The 18,914-nt window shown below is 35.5% G+C and overlaps 1 protein-coding gene across 14 annotated transcripts in view; it reads left to right on the forward strand.

The window, feature by feature from the left end:
- Nucleotides 1-18,914, forward strand: part of Sntg1 (syntrophin gamma 1) — a 728,018-nt gene that overhangs the window by 480,189 nt on the left and 228,915 nt on the right. For 10 of the 14 annotated variants that reach the window (XM_052717737.1, XM_052717738.1, XM_052717736.1 and 7 more), the window contains one exon: nt 6,061-6,191. The exons of the other annotated variants lie outside the window; for them this stretch is intronic. In XM_052717737.1, the coding sequence (XP_052573697.1) occupies nt 6,061-6,191 (131 nt within the window). The remainder of the gene's footprint in view (nt 1-6,060; nt 6,192-18,914) is intronic. 14 annotated transcript variants of the gene reach the window in all.

Consider the following 18,914-nt stretch of genomic DNA (forward strand, 5'->3'; position numbering starts at 1 on the left):
AAATCTGTTCAGGTACCCTTACTAATGTTACTGGTAGTCTAATCTGGGGTTTTCTTTGTGGATTCCTGGAAATTTTCCTAGAAATAACTTTCTCCCTAACCCCATAATGTCTCCCACTATCAAGATATCTTTCACTCTTCTCACAATCTAACCTCCCCCAGATCAACCATATTGTTCCCTCACTTTCTCACCCTATGCCCCCTGACCTCTATTGCCCTATTGCCCCCTCCATCCCCAGTTTACTCATGGAGATCTCATCCTATTTCCTCTTCCTAATGTGACCCATGCATCCCTCTTAGAGATCTCCTTTTACCTAGCTTCTTTGGAGCTGTGAGTTATAATCTCATTTTCTTTGCTTTCCATCTAGTATACACATGTAAGTGAGTACATACCATGTTTATCTTTCTGAGTCTGGGTTACCTCACTCAGGATGATATTTTCTAGCTCCATCTATTTTCCTGCAAATTTCACAATGTCATTTTTTATTTATTTATTTTTTCACAGATGAGTAATACTGTACATATGTACCACATTTTTGCTATCCATTCTTTGTTTGAGGAACATCTAGGTTGTTTTCAGGTTCTGGCTATTACAAATAATGCTCCTATGAACATAGTTGAGCAAGTGTCCTTGTGGTATGATTGAGCATGCCTTGAGTATATGCCCAAAAGTGTTATTGGGTATAGAGGTAGATTGATTTGCAATTTTCTGAGAAGTTGCCACACTGATTTCCAAGGTTGCTGTCCAAGTTAGCACTCCACCAACAGTGGAGGAGTTTTATCCTTGCTCCACATCCTCTCCAACATAAGCTGTCACCATTGTTTTTGATCTTAGCCATTCTGACAGGTGTAAGGTGGTGTCTCAGAGTTGTTTTTATTAGCATTTTCCTGACGACTAAGGGCCTAGAGCAATTTTCTTAAATGTCTTTCAGCCATTTGAGATTTTTCTGTTCAGAATTCCCTGTTTAGATATATAGCCCAATTTTTAATTGGATTGTTTGATATTCTGATGTCTAGGTCTTTGCATTCTTTATATATTTTGGAGATCAGCCCTCTGTCAGATGTGGCATTGGTAAAGATGTTTTCCCTTTCTGTAGGATGTCATTTTGTCATATTTTCTGTGTTCTTTGCCTTACAGAAGCTTCTCAGTTTCAGAATGTCCCATTTATTAATTGTTGCTCTCAGTGTCTGTGATGCTGGTGTTATATTCTTTAAGTGGTCTCCTTGCCAATGTGTTCAAGGCTACTTCCTACTTTCTCTTCTATCAGGTTCATTGTAGCTGGATTTATGTTGAGGTTTTTGATCCATTTGGATTATAGTTATATGCACTGTAAAAATATGAATCTATTTGTAATCTTCTACATGTTGACATCCAGTTATGTCAGCACCATTTGTTGAAGATGCTAGCTTTTTTCTGTGGTACAGTTTTGGGTCCTTTGTCAAAAATCTGGTATTTTTATTGTGTAGATTACTGTCAGGGTCTTCAATTCAAATCTATTGGTCCACATATCAGCTTTTATGTCAATACCAGGTGTTCTTATTACTATAGTTCTACAGTAGAGCTTGAAGTTAGGGATGGTGGTATCTCCAAAATTTGCTTTATTGTAAAGGATTCTTTTAGTTATCCTGGTTTTTTTGTTTTTCCATATGAAGTTGAGAGCTATTCTTTCAAGGTCTGTGAAGACCTGCAGTGGGACTTTGATGGGGATTGCATTGACTCTGCAGTTGACTTTGGTAAGATTGCCATTTTCATAATATTGGTACTACCTATTGATGAGATGGGAGATCTTTCCATTTTCTGATATCTTCTTCAATTTCTTCAAGGACTTAAAATTTCTTGTCATACAGGTCTTTTAGTTGCTTGGTTACATTTACTCCAGGTTATTTTATGTTATTTGTGGATATTGTAAAGGATGATGTTTCTCTAATTTCTTTCTCAGCTAATTTATCATTTGTATATAGGAAGTCTACTGATATTGTTTACTTAATCTTGTATGCTGCCACATTACTAAAGGTGATTATCAGTTGTAAGCAATCCCTGGTAGAATTTTTGGGGTCACTCATGTATACAATCATATTGTTTGCAAATAGTGAAAGTTTTACTTCTTCCTTTCCAATTTATATCCCTTTGATCTCCTTTTGGTGTCTCATTGCTCTAGCTAGAACTTTGAATATTGAGTAGATATGGGGGTAGGGTACAGCCTTGCCTTATTCCTCATTTTAGTGGAATCACTTTGAGTTTCTGTCTATTTAATTTGATATTAGCTGTTGACTTGCTGTAAATTGCCTTTATTATGTTCAGGTATATTCCTTGTATTCCTGCTTTCTCTGAGACCTTTATCATGAAAGGGTGTTGAATTTTGTAAAAGAATTTTAAAGCATATAATGAGATGATCATGTTTTTTTTTTTCAGTTTGTTTATATGGTGGATTACATTGACAGATTTTCATATGTTGAACCATCTTGCATCTCTGGGATGAAGTCTACTTGATCATAATGGATAATTTTTTTGGTGTTCTGTTAAATTCTGTTTGCCAGTATTTTATTGAGTATTTTTGTGTCAATGTTCATTAGAGAAATTGGTCTGTAATTCTCTTTCTTTGTTGCATCTTTGTGTGGTTTGGGTTTTATTTTTTCTCTCAATTATTCTTTTCAATGTTTAACCTCTGCTTATAAGTGTTAGACATGTTGTGATAGATGTGTTTACAAATCAAAGACATGTTAGTTGGAAGAAATCAATGATCCCTGCCTGTTATTGAATGGGTGACTTGGCAAATGAATTTCTTTTTTTTTAAATTTTTTTAAGATTTATTTTGTTATGTATACAGTGTATGCCTGCAGGACAGAAGAAGGTGTCAGATCTCATTACAGATGGTTGTGAGCCACCATGTGGTTGCTGGGAATTGAATTCAGGACCTCTGGAAGAGCAGCAAGTGCTCTTAACCACTGAGCCATCTCTCCAGCCCTGGCAAATGAATTTCTTATGAATGTCTATCTATAAAGAATCATTTTCTGATATGGGATTGACTACCATGATATAAACCATAAAGAATCATCCCCATTCATTAACACTGCATCCTTGACATCTGATAGGAGGGCAGTAGATAGACAGACGTAATTAATTGACAAGATTTGTTTATTTGCCCAGACTATGTTTTAAAGTATGGCTACTACACCACAGTCCTCCTTATGATCAAATGATGCATTGTTGCTGTTTAACAGCCTTTTGTATTTACTCAGTAACATGAGCATATCTTTATCTTGGAAAAAAGATTTACAAAGTATTTACTAAATCAGAAAAAATAGTATAGGTGATAACTATAATCAGCATAACAATATTATTGTGAAGCTATAGAAATTTTATTCCTATAAGCCTCATGCTTAGAAATAGTTTTGTTAGTTACTGATGTTTATTTTTTTAGTTAAAATATAATTACAAATTATTTTCTCTTCCTTTTACTCACTCCAATCCTTTCCATTTCAAACATTTATTCCTCTCAAATACATAGCTTCTTTCTCTATGTTATAGAACACACACAAACACATACAGAGAAAGAGATACAGACAAATAGACAGACAGGCATATATATATATATATATATATGAGAGAGAGAGAAAGAGAAAGACAGACAGAAAAAGGTGCATAAATGTATACATTCAGCCTCCTGAGTATGTTTAAGGCTACTTGTTATGTATATGATTTCAGGTCTGACCACTTGATACTAGTAAATCAACCAAATAACTCATCACTAAAAAGATTATGTCTCCTACTTTCAGCATTCCTTAGTTATGTCTAGTTCTTTTTTTATGATTGGGGACCTTAAGATATTCTTTTCTGACATTAGCATATCTGTTGCTACTGTCATTGTTCATGTCTTGACTAGGTAGCCATATTGCCAAGGTTTCATAAGTGAAGGCTCTATGTCATTTCTAGAAGACACTATTTGCTTCCACATTCTTTTGTTGCTACAATCTTACCCCATCTTCCTAGATGGACTCCGAGCCATAGGCAGAAGAGTTGTATTATAGAATATTTCACTGGAACTATATACACCATAACTATTTTGTATCTGTATTTTGGGCAGTTGCTGTCTATAATGATCTTTGTTGCAAAAAGATTCTTTGAAAAGGGATGAGAGCTACACTTACCTATGAGTATAAGGAGAAACATTTAGAATGCAGAACATTAGAATTATGCTCATTTAATGAGGTGGCAACAATATAGCCCCAAGTTGTTGGCTAGATTTCAAGTACTAAGCATGATTTCCTTCTTGTTAAGTGGATCTTAAATTATATTAGGCAACTTATGGCTACAACCAAGATGAGTTCAACAATTGTACCCTTAGGGATAGCTTGCCATGCTGCTCATTATTGTGGTTAAACAGTGTCATAGCTGTGTAGGACTAACTACTGGTTGCTTTCCTTCCTCAAAAACTTGCATAGAACTTCTGGTACCATAAAATATAGAACTCAGAGAGGAGGTTTTCTGATCAGATACAGCTCCTGTCCTCTGCATCCTATATCAAAGGTGAACAGTGTCTTCAGCAAGAAGAACTTACCTCTAGAAGGAAAATACGGAAAAATAACTGTCTACATTATTTTAGAAGTCACTTGGAACCTCCATAGTAACAATTCAAATTGAGGCTTCTCATGCCTAATGTTGAGGTTTTTGTCAGATGATCTATGACAATTGTGAGAAGCATGTAACCTTGGGTTACATACACACACACGCGCGCACACACACACACACACACACACACACACATATAATTATATATTACATATGATTATTAATTTTTAGAATAGATTGCAATGTAATCTGTTGGTTGTTTTGAGTAAATGTATAATTTCAGTTAGGATTTTAAAGATAGTAATAGTAGCATGAAGCTTGGTGCTGGGCTATATTTTAAGCATTTTCCTAATTATTCCTTATTACATGCTTATCCATTGTTAATATTCTTGCTACCACTTTGTAAAGAGGACCAATGAGACATTTTAAATGACTTGACCCTATATCAAGGAAAATGGAGTATGTATTTGCTAAATTTTGGATTCTGACCAGGAGGAGTGTAGTTCTCTTTGAAATGTAACCCCTAAATCCCTTGTTGCATTTTATTTACCTGACCCTTTAACACATGTTGAAAATTTGTGGTATATATCATGAGATCATATCATGATAACGTATATCAACTAAATAAAGAACTCCCCATGTCATGTACTGATTACCCCTAACATTCCATTCCCTATAGGCACCTGATAGTTAACAACCAATGAATGGGTTCTCATAGGAGAATGTGTGTCCTAAATGTGGGGACCTCATAAGTCACTAATATGACTTCATAAGTCACTAATATGACATGATACTCTAACTTCCCTGGTATTGTAAACAGCTCTATGGACTTAGTATCTTCTGAATATTCTTATTTCTCCTTAACCCACTGAAGTAAATTAATAATTGAAGGTAATTCTTAGCACTATTGAGTCATTAGAGTTTCAAGTTTACAGTAAAATAAAGCTTTCTGCATTCTAATACTCATTTTATAGACAGACTACAAAGTCAACAATTCTTTAATCAAACTTAACTGAACATACAACCAGTGTTGGCTCCTGGTGTTGACAGAGAATAACATTTCCAGTGTATCTAGAATGAGATATCAAATAAAAAATCTTTTTTTCAAATATATTTTTCTTCAACATATGAGGGAAAATACCAATGCTAATGTGGAAGTTTGAGGCTTGTGAGGCCTCCACCCCAGATACAGAACTACAGGCAACTAAAGAATGCTAAGAGCAGGAGAAAGTGTCTTTTGGGGAAAAAATCACATCTATTCGTTATCCAATAGAAAACAGTTATCCCTAAAAACATATGCATTCTAGAAAGTGAACTGGACTATGAACTAGAAATATGAATTGAGCAGATTGCATTTATGTATTTAGGAATGTACACACATACACACAAAGCAATAAAGAAAAAGAGGATATGAATTTGAAACACAAGGGAGTTTGAACAAAAAATATACACAGAGAAGAACAGACTTTCTGAACATGTTGCTTTTCTCAGGATACGCTTTCCTGCTCATCGTGGCCCACATCTCCAGGACTGCGGTGGGAGAAGAGGTGGTGTGACCTCAGGCTTATTCCGCTACTGCATGCCCGCTTCTCCCAGTACCTGCCCGGAACTGATCTGACTCGGTGAGTCTGTAGGTTTTAAACACTGATTGAAAATGGTCATCGCTCAAACTTTTAGCATAATGTGCCATGACATTTTTATTTTAGCATGTTTTTGAGAATACAAAAGGAATACTCTCTCAATATACAACATGATAAATATGGAGCCAAAACCAATGGAAGTCCTGATTCTTTCATTAATAATTGCAGTGGATCTGATGTGTGTAATACTATAATTTTATTGGGTTTGATATTTTTTTCTAGAGTTAATTTTAATACATTGTTTTATTTTCAAAGTGGTTGTGTAGTTTATACATTTATCTATTTGAGTGGTGCTAGGAATCTAACAGAGGACCTCGAGTAATCCCCCAGACCTTTGTAGGTAGCTTATCATCTACCATTCTCACATTATCAGTTTTATGAATAAGTATAAGAGTTTACTTTTCATCTCTTTCTCACGCTCAATATTGATAGGGATGTGGAATGAATTGTTTTTCAAAAGCAGATTTGGGGCTTTGTTGGTCCCTTCTTTCCATAGAATTTAAATCAAAAGTTTCTGCCTTTTTTCTTGATTATTTTTATTTGTTTGTTTCTTGAGTTCCTTGGTCTGATGTTTTGCCTAAGGCTTTTTCTTTTCTTTTTTCCTTTCTTTTTTTTTTGAGATAGATGTCTCAAGGACTGAGAAACTTCTCTGGAAAGATGCACTTTTTTGTCTGTTTCCACCCAAGTTCCCTAATCAATTCAGACACACACAGCTGACAACTGCTCAGGAGGTCAGTCAGGCTCCAAATCATCCTGTGGTTGATTGATACCTACTTGTGTCCTTGAGCTCTAAGATGTTACTTATGTAGCCTGTGGCATTCCAGTGTGGGAGACATTCTCAAGACCCTTCTAGGGATGGATAAAATAAGGAAACCAAAGGGAAATACCATTAATTTCACTTTTTCTTGAGAAATTATATACATTTAGAACAATAAACTCTTTGGACTTTCCTTGTCTATTCAATATTTTGTAAAATAGATATCAGATTCTCAAAACATATGACTGCTATCATAAGTCTGTTTATTTAAATATATCTGGCTTGTAATATATCTGATTTTTCTTCTTTTGTCATTGAACCCTAAACTTTCTGCTTTAAGAGTTCTGATATTTGTATTAAGATCTGTTTTTTTTAAAGTAATCATGTGCTTCATTTGCTTATATTATTATCATTTTTTTTGAGACAGGGTTTCTCTGTGTAGCTTTGCACCTTTCCAGGAACTCACTTGGTAGCCCAGGATGGCCATGAACTCACAGAGATCCACCTGGCTCTGCCTTCCAAGAGCTGGGATTAAAGGCATGCTAGGCAAAGCTATCTTACATAAATGTTTATATATTTTCTATCAAATAATTTCTATCAAAAAAATTTTTTGGCCAGTCCAAATAACTCTATAACTTTATTTTCATGGTGCCTCAGCACAAAGAGTTTTAACTACTGAGTTAATTATATCTTTTTAACATTGTAGGCACAATTAGTTACAAACAAAACATTATTCATAATAGATTTCTACAGCAATTCATATACAAGAGCTAACTTACTATTCACTTATTCTCTTAGTAAAGGCTAATTGAAAACCTCCTTCCATGGAGCTCACAGGCTATACTTCAGAAATGATAAATTCATTTTCTCTGTAAGAAGGAAAAACAAAGAAGTGCATATGATGGCACATAATAGTCTGTGGGGTGTCTATAAATCCAAGATATTATATATATATATAATATCATAACTATATTTTATAATTATATTATATACTTTGTAAATGATAAAAATTATAATTTATAGAATTATATATTGTATAAATATATATGTAAATTAATATTACATAGTAATTTAAGTCATGTCATGCTTCAGACTTAATTGCAAATCAAGTTGTTTCCCTGTCATTTACTGTTGTGTTGATGTGAACAGACACATCATAGTGTTATTTTTGTCAGAGATAGGAAAATATGCTAAAGATCCTGATTTAGAAGTATCTTCCTTAAACTCTGAAGCATGTCAGAATATCACATACCATGTCCAAGGGTATTCCAATAGGAAGCACAAGCTGTGAGAACATTTGATTATCTTTCCCCCTGTTCAGTTCCTATTGTCATTATGTGAAAAATATACACATGTGCCACCATGTGTATTTGAAAATGTAGCATTAATTTCTTTGGAGGCATAGATAAAATATTTCCCAGAGTTTCACAACTGTCTAGGTAAGTGATATTTCTCCCAGGTCTGTGTTTATCTCTGTCTTCTGAGTTTTCAGCATATTTTATTGAGTTTTAATAAACCAGAACTACATCACTTTATTATTATGCAGGAATATCATTCATTCTATTCTATTTAAACTCTGAAAGTTAGGAATATTGAATGAAATTTATCAATATTTCTATTATTGCAAGTACATCAAATTTTTATTTTCTTGCATGAATTCACAACTTGATCTCCCTATCCATTGTCTCAGCCACAAGTTCCTAAGGAGCTCTCTCCCTGGAAATCTCTGGCCACACAGACTAGAGAATCAGATGAATGATCTTCACTCTTTCCCGTCCTCGAATTCCAATTCCCTATCTAACCAACAGCTTTGCTACAGGCCACCTGATATTTCTTCTCCTTCTTCTCTGCCCCAATTCCCAGAAGACTACATACACATTCTCCTACAGCCTTCTCTCATCCTATCCCCTTGTCTCAGTCACCAATACTTGAGGCACTCTCTCCCTGGAAACCCAATAGTCACCTCAGCCAGGGTATCAGACAAATGTAATTCTCCATTGTTATCCCCTTCGCTCTAGCAGATGACCTGCATGGGCCTGCTTTTTTTCTCTTCCTCCATTCCAATGGGGAATCCACAGATTCTCTTGTCACACCCAGCATTTCTCCCTCCAGTGGATCCTCTCACTCCCATACTTCCTGGCTCTATTCCATTCCTTCATGTCATCTTCTGATATATAGAAATACTTTTTACCCTTGACCCCCAAGTGACCACACTTGGCAGTGACACAGATACACTTCCTACTCCATGATGCAAAATCACCACAGTCTCCTAACATCCAGAAAGGGCAACAGAAACCAAGGAAAACCATCAAAGAAAGACAAGACCAGATATCAACACCTAGAATTACAATCATCACAAACCCATGGTCTTAGACACCAGCACAAACACAAAGTCAATAACACTCAGCACAAAGTGTCTCTACTAGAGTCCAACAGAGCTCACAGAGTAGGTTCCAATAAATAAAATACAGCTGAAGCAGAAGATAAGTACTTCAAAATAGCTATTATGAATGTAATCTAACTTCTTTCAGACAATATGAATGTATCTATTAGTGAAATTTATGGAAAAAAAACAACCAGTGAAAAGAAGTGAAGAAAACTGTTCAAGAAGTGAAAGTAGAAATGTGGAAAGTAGAAGGTAGAAACTAAAGAAAACCTAAACTTAGGTAAAACTGGAAATGAAAAATTTAAGAATTTGAACTGGAAATTCAGAGGCAGAACTTACCAACAGAGAAAAGAGATGGAAAAGAGAATCTTAGGCATTGAAGACAATATAGAAGAAATGTATACCTCAGTTGAAGAAAATGTTAATTCTAGAAACAATCCAGGCACAAAGGATTAAGTAAAACTGAAATAATATGAGAAGACCAAATTCTCAAATAAAAGAACAGAAAAAATGATGCACCAAGATAAAAAAGAAACCCAGGACAAAGGCACAGAAGCACTTTTAACAAAATCATAAAATAAAATTCACCCAACATTTAGAGGGAGGTTCCTATCAAGTTTCAAGGATTATATAGAACACCAAGTAGACTAGAGCAAGAAAAGAAATTCCCCATGATATATAATAACTAAAGTTCTAAACACACAGAACAAAGAAAGAATATTAAAAACTCTTAAGAAAAAAGAAAAAATAACCTATAAAGGCAGGCATATTAGAATAACACTTGATTATTCAATGAGGTCTCTAAAAGACAGAAGGGCCTGGGCAGATATTTTACAAACTCGAAGCTACCACAGTATTGTGGGACTGCTACCAGAGAAGACCACTCAGACACAGTCAAAGAGCTAATTGGGTGTTTGGCACTCAAGTGCAGCCCATTCCTTTCCCAGGATTCATATTTAAGCATGGAAATCACGTCCTAAACATCCTTCCTGCATCTGCAAGTTAAGTAAATAGTTATAGAAGCCAAAATATGCAATTAGCAGAAATAATGAAGTAAGGGTGATGATGACTGCTAAGAGCTCAGATTTTTGTGTTTTGTTTCACTTTTGTTTATTTTCCCAGAATGTTGTTTCTTCATTTCCTCCTCCTTATATTTCCCTCTTGTATTTTACTAAGCAACACAAAGTTTATCCAAGTTACAAAAATGAAGTTACCACATTCAACTTTCAGTCCTTGTCACAATAGATGCAGTCCAAGAATACTACACATAGCAAAAATTTTAATACCAATAGATGGAGAAAGATAGTCCACCAAGATCTACAAACTCAGCTCTACAGAAGATACTAGAAGGAGGAAAATTTCCATCTGAAGAGGTTAAACACACTCAAGAAAAAATAAGAAATAAGTCATCTCAGCTTAATAAGTCAAAATGGGGAGGAGACACAATCTACTTCAGAGAAATAATGGCAATAATGAATACTGTGCATTGATAATTCTGAAAATCAATAGTCTAAATGCCCCCAGTAAAAATACCAATAGATGAGATACGAAAACAGGAACAATACAAACAAAGATAGATATCATCTTAGGGTGAAAGTATAGAAAATATATTCCAAGCAAATGGAATTAAGAAACAAGATGATGTGACTACTATAATAGATCACAAAAAAAGACTTCAAATAAAAACTAATCAGAAAGGTTGGGGAAGAAAATTAAATATTCATCAAAGGAAAAAATCCACCAAGAGAACATTCAAATTGCAAATATCTACACACCAAACACAAGGGCAACTAGCTACATAAAAAAAATTATAGTTAAACTCAAATAATGATCATCACACACTGAAAGACTTTAACTTATCACTCTTTCCAACAGACAGATCATCCAGACAAACAAACAAACAAGCAAACAAACTAAAAACCTCAGTAGAAATTCTATAATTGACATTATAAACCAAATGGACCTAAAATATATTTATGTAACATTTTACCCAAACACAAAAGAATAAACTTTCTTAGCATCTCATGCAACTTTCTTCAAAAATTGATCACATACTTGGACACAAATCAAGTCTCGTTATATTCAAGAAAATGAAATTACCCTGCATTATATCTGACCATCACAAAGTAAAACTGAATGTGAACAACACCAAATACAATAGAAATAGTTCTATGAACTCATAGAAACTAAATAACTCTCTACTGAATGAAAAGTGGGTCACGAAAGAAATAAAAAAAGAAATCACAACCAAAAAGATTAGACAGTAAAAAAGATCAAACTCAGTGCTGAAAACAATAAAATAGAAACAAATAGACATAACAATACAAATAATAAGTTAAACAAAGAACTTGTTCTTTGAAAAAGCAAAAAAAAAGATTATCAAAAAGCTTAGCCAAATTAACTGAAACCCCGAGAGAAAAGATCCACATTGACAAAATTAGAGATGAAAGGGGGAGATAATAACAGATACTGAGGAAACCCAAATAATCACAAAGACATACTTTAAAAACTTGTACTCCACAAAAATTGGAATATCTAAGAGAAATGGATAAATTTCTCAGTATATACAATTTACCAAAATTAAATCGATTAGAAAAGCAATTTAAACAGACCTACATTCACTAGTGAAATAGAAGCAATAATTAAATTCTTTCAGCCAAAAAATGACCAGGGCATAGTGGATTCAACATTGAATTCTACCAGACTTTTAAAGAAGAAGTAACATCAATAGTCTTCAAGTTACTCCACAAAGTATAAACCAAAAGGATATGCTCAATTCTTTCTATGAGGTCCGTAGCTAGACCATATAAATAAACAACAAAAGGAGTTTCAGAGCAGTTTTCCTTATGAAGATAGTATTAAAAGTCCTCAATAAATAGTGGCAAACTGAACATAAGAACACATCCAAAAGATTACCAACTGTGATCAAGTAGTCTTCTTCCCAGAGATGCAGGGATGGGTAGATATACAGAAACTGATGAATGTAATGCACCATACAAAAAGACTCAAAGACAAAACCACATTATCATCTTATTGGATATAGAAAAGGCCTTTGACAAAATCAAACACCCATTTATGATAAAAGTCCTAGAGAGAATAAAATACAAGGAACATACACCTATAAGTAACAAAGATGATTTACTGGAAGCCCATAGCCAACATCAGCTTAAATGGAAAGAAAAATAATACTTACACAGAAATAAAAAAACAAGGCTTTCCATTGTCTCTAAGCCACATAATACTTCAAGTCTAGGTGAGTAAAATAAAACATCTTGTGGAGATTAAGGGGATACAGATTGGAAAGAAAGAAGTCAAATTATCTTTGTTTGTAGATGATATGCTAGTATATATTAGTTACCCAAAAAGTCCAGCAGGAAACTCCTATAGCTAAAAAACACATTCAGTAAAGACCCTGGATGCAAAATTTCTACATAAAAAAACATTAGCCTTCTATAAGAAATAATAAATGGACTGATAAAGAAAACAAGGACACAATATCTTTCAAAATAGACTCAAAAACAACAACAACAAAAAACTCTACCAAGCAAGTGAGGGACTTGTATAATATCAACTTTAAGAAATTAAAAAAAAATTGAAGACGATACCACAAAATTGATAAAGGTCTTATGCTCAAGAATCAGAAGAATTAACATAATGAAAATGTCTGTCCTACCAAAACCCATCTACAGATTCAATGTAATCCCCATCAAAATTCTAACACAATTTTTTCACGTAAGTTGAAAGGACAGTTTACAGCTTCATGTGGATTACACACACACACACATACATACACACACACACACACACACACACACACACACACACACACACACACACACACACACACCATGATAGCTAAAGCAACCCTGAATAATAATTAGTAGCAATAATAATAATAAAAATAATAATAATAATTTTGGAGGTATCATGATCTCTAATTTCAAGTTTAAAGGCAGAACCAGAGTAATAAAAACAGCATGGGTCTTGGAGAAATGCAGTCAAACATTCAGACATGAATCCACTTATTGACAGCTTGTTTTGGATAAAGAACCCAACAATACACACTGGCACAAAGGAAGCATTTTTAAGAAAAGGTGCATATGAAACTGGATGGCTGAATATAGAAGAATACAAATTGATGCATACATATTACCCTGCACAAAACTCAACTCCAAATGAATCAATGACTTCAACATAAGGCCAGATACAAGGAATTTTATACAAGTTAAAGTGAGGAATAGTCTTGAATTCATTGAACAGGGAAAAAGTTTTATGAGCACAACACTGATAGCACAGACATTAAGAATAATAATCAATAAGTAGTACCTCATGAAACTAAAAAGGTTCTGTATGGCAAAGAAAATAATCAAAGCATGGTAAAAAAAGGGGAACCATTTTTGTTAGCATCTATACATTTGACAGAGGACTAATATCACAAACACCTGAAGAACTCAAAAAATTAAATCAAAGGAAGTCAAATAACCCAATTTAATATGAGGTACAAGTCTAAACAGAAATCTCAAAAGAGTACATTGAAATGGCAGAAAAGCCTCTAAAGACATGGTCAACATTGTTAGTCATCATGGAAATGCAAATCAAAACTACTTTATATTTCCTCTTACACTGTCAGACTTGTCCCAACATGCTCCACGCAATCACGCTGTCCCGCAGACTCTCAGACCCAAGTGAACACACAGAGACTTAATATTAATTAAAACGGCTTGGCCATTAGCTCAGGCCTACCACTGACTAGCTCCTACACTTAAACTCTGCCCATTTCTGTTAATCTATATGTTGCCAAGTGTTCTGTGGCTTTACCTGTGTGCCACTTCATGCTGCTCCCTGGGTGGCAGGCTGGTGTCTGCAGACTCAACCTTCCTCTTCCCAGAATTCTCCTTGTCTGCTTATCCTGCCTATACTTCCTGCCTGGCTACTGGCCAATCATTATTTTATTTATCAACCAATCAGAGCAACATAGATTCACAGTATACAGAATATACCATAGCACCTCCCCTCTTCTGTCTAATCAAAAGGAAGGTTTTAACTTTAACATAGTAAAATTACGTATAATAGAACAGTTATCAAGCAAGAATTACAGTTAGAATATCTAGTCTATTTGTATTTGCAAAATTAAAGAAGATAGCCTGTCTATCCTATATTTGTGAGTCTAAGGTTTCCTATCTTATATTTTATCATAACCAAGGAAAACCATAATTATCTAGTCTTCAACTACATGAAAGACCTCAGAAGGATATAATATTACCAAAGTAAACAGGAAGTGCATTGTAAGCAACTTTCAAAAATCTAGAATAACAGAGACAACTGCCTACCTGCTTAGTCAGCAAAGCATGAGACTCTTAATCTCAGGGTCATGGCTTTAAGCCCCAAATTGGGAGCCATTTGTAGCCAGAAAGTTTTTCCCAGTCCTGCCAAGCCCCACTTATAAAATAATCATTCAGAAACTTATATTAATTAAAACTGCTCAGCCATTAGCTCAGGCCTACCACTGACTAGCTCTTGCATTTAAATTCAGCCCTTCTCTGGTAATCTATATGTCACCACATGTTCTGTGGCTTTACCTGTGTGCTGTTACATGCTGCTCCCTGGATGGAGGGCTGGCATCTCCCCACTCAGCCTTCTTGTTCCCAGAATTGTCCTTGTCTGTTTACCCCACCTATACTTACTGCCTGGCTACTTCCCAATCAACTTTTTATTTATCAACCAATCAGAGCAACATAGATTCACAGCATGCAGAGCACCATCACCCATCTCAGAATGATCACAATAAATAAAACAAGTGACAGCTTATACTGGTGAGGATGTGGAGTAAAGGAAATACTCACCAATTGCTTGTGGAAGTGCCAACTTGTATAGCCACTAGGAAATGCAGTATCAAGGTTCCTCAGAAAGCCGGGAATAGATCTGCCTCAAGATCTAGCTCAATCTTGGGCATATACCCATTGTTGCTTTATCCTTCCACAGAGACATTTGCTCAACCACGTTCATTGCTTCTGTAGAACAGCAACAGTGTAATAGCCAAAATAAATTCCAATATAAATTATAAACAGACTAGATGTCCATTAATGGATGAATTGATAGATGAAGAAAGGGTGGACATTTATATAATGGAATACTATTCAGCTGTTAAAAAATAATTCATTAAGTTTACATGTAAATAAATGGAACTAGAAAAAAATCATTTTCAGTGAAGTTACCCAGATATCAAAAGACTAATATGGTTTATATTCATTTATATGAGGATGTTAGCTATTAATACTTTGATGAGCAGTCTACAATCCATGTATCCATAGGGTATACAGTAAGGAATGCATAGAGTAAGGAATTAGTGGTGAAGGGAGGATCTCCCTTGGAAAGAAAATAGAACAGATAGTTATGGATGGAGGAGAGGGACTAGAATGGGATCAAATGGGGAGAGAGTGAGAAGAGGAATTAGTAGAGGGAGTAAAGGATGGGAAAACTGAAACTAAGGGCAATTTGACAGACCCTGTGAAAACCTATTATAATATAAACTTCCTAATATGTAAACATATATAAACAAAATCTAGATGAAGTCGCTATATAATGGGGAGACAAAGCCCCATTTGAAAAAAATTTCTTGTCACAAAATGAAGCCTCTAGTTCTGGAGATGGGTTATATTTAGTTTAGTTGTTGGTCAAAGGGGCTCTTGGGAATGCCCGAATCACAAAGGCTTTTGCCAAGGTTATTGGTTGTTCCCCCACAAACTGATGGTAAGGCCCCACTACTAGAAAGAACACCAATACAACTCATTGAACATGGAGAAGACTAGGCTTTAGCCCTATTGACTAGTATGCATAGTACTGAAAGGTACTCTGCAGGCTAGCAAATGAAAAAAGTAAACCAGAACCCCGATACAAACACTTTGATCTATGATGGTGACCTGTCTCCAAGATGCACAAGTTCAATAGTGGCACAAATCTTGTGGGAGTAAGCGACCAACATCTGACTGGATTTAAGACCCATTCCTTGAGATGAAATCCATCTCTGACACTGGTTGTGCAGCCAAGAACCTAAGACTAGATAGGCCAAGGACCTCAGGAAAAACAAGTACTACTCTTCTGCTAAAGCAACATAGCAACAAAATTATGCCTAATGATATTCTGCTATACTCATAGATGAGTACCTTGCTCAGCTGTCATCAGAAAAGCTTATTCTTGAAGTACATGGTAACAAATACTAAGACCCACAGATAGATAATGAGCAGAAATTGAAAGTCCTTGGAAGACTCAGTACTATATGGGATGTCTCCATCAAATGCTTATGCTCAGGGCTCAGAGAACCCTCTGAAAGTAGAGGCAGAAAGATTTTCAGAGCCAGAAAGGATGGAGAACAGTGAAGAATCAAGTCCTTCTAAACACAGCAAGACTGACACACATATGAACTTACAGAGACTGTGGCAACATGCACAGTACCTGTACAACTCTGGGCCCGGTAAGCACCTAACACTGAGAGAGAAAGTGGAAACAAGCACCAATGTGTAACCTAGAAGCTATTTCCAACTGCTAAAACTTGCCAATGAAAATTTTGATTTCTCCAGTGTAGTCTCACAGAGCATACAAACCACTCTTAAGCCCAGGCCCTGTGCCCAGTGAAAGATGGCCAAAACAAAATGTTTTTGATGAAAATTTTTAAGGTTCATTTTCTCATAATGCATTGTCAGGACCTGTAAAAAATATATGTGTTTCTATTGCTTACTTTTGTTCTTTTCTTTTTTTTTTGTTTTGTCCTATTCTGGCTTATTCTTTTATTATCTATCTATTTATCTCTCTATCTATTTATTTTATATCCTGACTGCAGTTCTTCCATCTTCCTTCCCTCCCTCATCTCCTCCCATTTCCTCCCCCATCTCCCCTTTGACCCCCATCCACTCCTACTTTATTTCTGTACAGAAAGGGGCAGGCCTCCCATGGGTATCTGCAAAGCATGGCATATCAAGTTGCAGTAAGACTAAGAACCTTCCCTTATATTAAGGCTGTGCAAGGCAATCCAGTATGAAGAATAGGTGATAGTCAAAGCGTTAGGGACAGCCCTTGCTCACTTTGTTAGGAGTCTCACAAGTAGACCAAGATACATAACTGTCACTTATATGTAGAGGGCCTAGGTCAGTCCCTTGCAGACTCCCTGGTTGTTGGTTTGAACTCTGTGTTTCTATGAGACAGGTTAGTTGCTTCTTTGGGTTTTATTGTGATGTGCTTGACCCCTCTGACTCCTACAATCCTTGTTCCCTCTCTTCAGCTTATTCACTAAATTCGGCCTAATGTTTGGCTGTGGGTCTCTGCATCTGTTTCCATCAGTTACTAGATGAAGGCTCTCCAATGACAATATTGGTAGTTACCAACCTAATCAAAGGAGATAGTTAATTCAGGCTATGGATCCACTATTCCTAAAAGTTTTAGGGAGGATCGTGGGAGTTTCCCTTGCATCATGTTTCTACCTGATCTTGAAATGTTCCCCCTTTTCCAGTCATCTCTTTCAGTTATCTCCCCCATGCATTCACCCCCCCAACCCAATCCCTCAAGTTTGCATCCCCATCCACCCTGTGCTTTTATTTTATATTTTTAATTTTATTATTAATTTTAGATCCCTGTTTTTATTCAAATAAAAGAAAGAATGTGGATTTGGTGGCTGGGGAGGTGTGGAGGATCTGGGAGGAATTGGAGGAGGGGAAACTATAATCAAAATATATTATATGAAAAAGGTATGTTTTCAACATACAAACAAACAAAAACAATGCACACCCCTTTATATTGAGGAAAAGACATATGAGCCTGGATGAAGTTTCTATCAGACCAATAGACAAGGTAGTATCTGTGATAAGTGTTCCATGCAAGCACCTTATATGATGAGCCTCTGATAATGCAGCCAAGAGTGAAGCTAGTTTATGACGGGCATTGTATTCATGGCCTCTTTTAAGGATATAGATGCTATGTATACTTTTGACTGAGAAATAAATAAATAAATAAATAAATAAATAAGTAAATAAATAGGCTGAAAAAGAAAACTGGTAAGATACTATGATACCTTAGAATTTGCTTTCAAACAAGGCAGGTCATTTGTCTCAGTAGAATACCTATTGCCATTTATTGAAGGAGGGAAGAGGCCTTAAATATAGACTTACAGCACAGTGGGAGAATGCAGAGGAAAGAAGTTCACTACAGATGTTTTACATTCTTGCTTCCTAGCTGTTTACACCAAATGCAGGATACACAAACAAGGAACCTCCAGTAAGCTGTTTTAAGAGGAAGGAAATCAGCAGGAAATTAGCATAGGGAGGACATCTGATCAAGATCAGCAAGCAAGGCAACAGCTACTCAAGGAATGGGGGTCAGAGCCCAACAATGAGACCTGGCAAGAGTGGGGAATCTCCCCAAAAAGGGATCATGCAGCCAAGAGTGGATAGATTTCTTCAACAGCAGTTAAAGTGGATGGTTATTTAGTCTTATCTCATAGTTCTACAAATACTAGCCAATGCTTTACTATCTTCAGAAGTGAATTTGAAATCACCAGGTATTACTGGAAACT

The sequence above is a fragment of the Peromyscus californicus genome, unplaced genomic scaffold, assembly GCF_007827085.1.
Source record: "Peromyscus californicus insignis strain IS unplaced genomic scaffold, ASM782708v3 Scaffold_5__1_contigs__length_169319896, whole genome shotgun sequence".
NCBI classification, from domain to species: domain Eukaryota; kingdom Metazoa; phylum Chordata; class Mammalia; order Rodentia; family Cricetidae; genus Peromyscus; species Peromyscus californicus.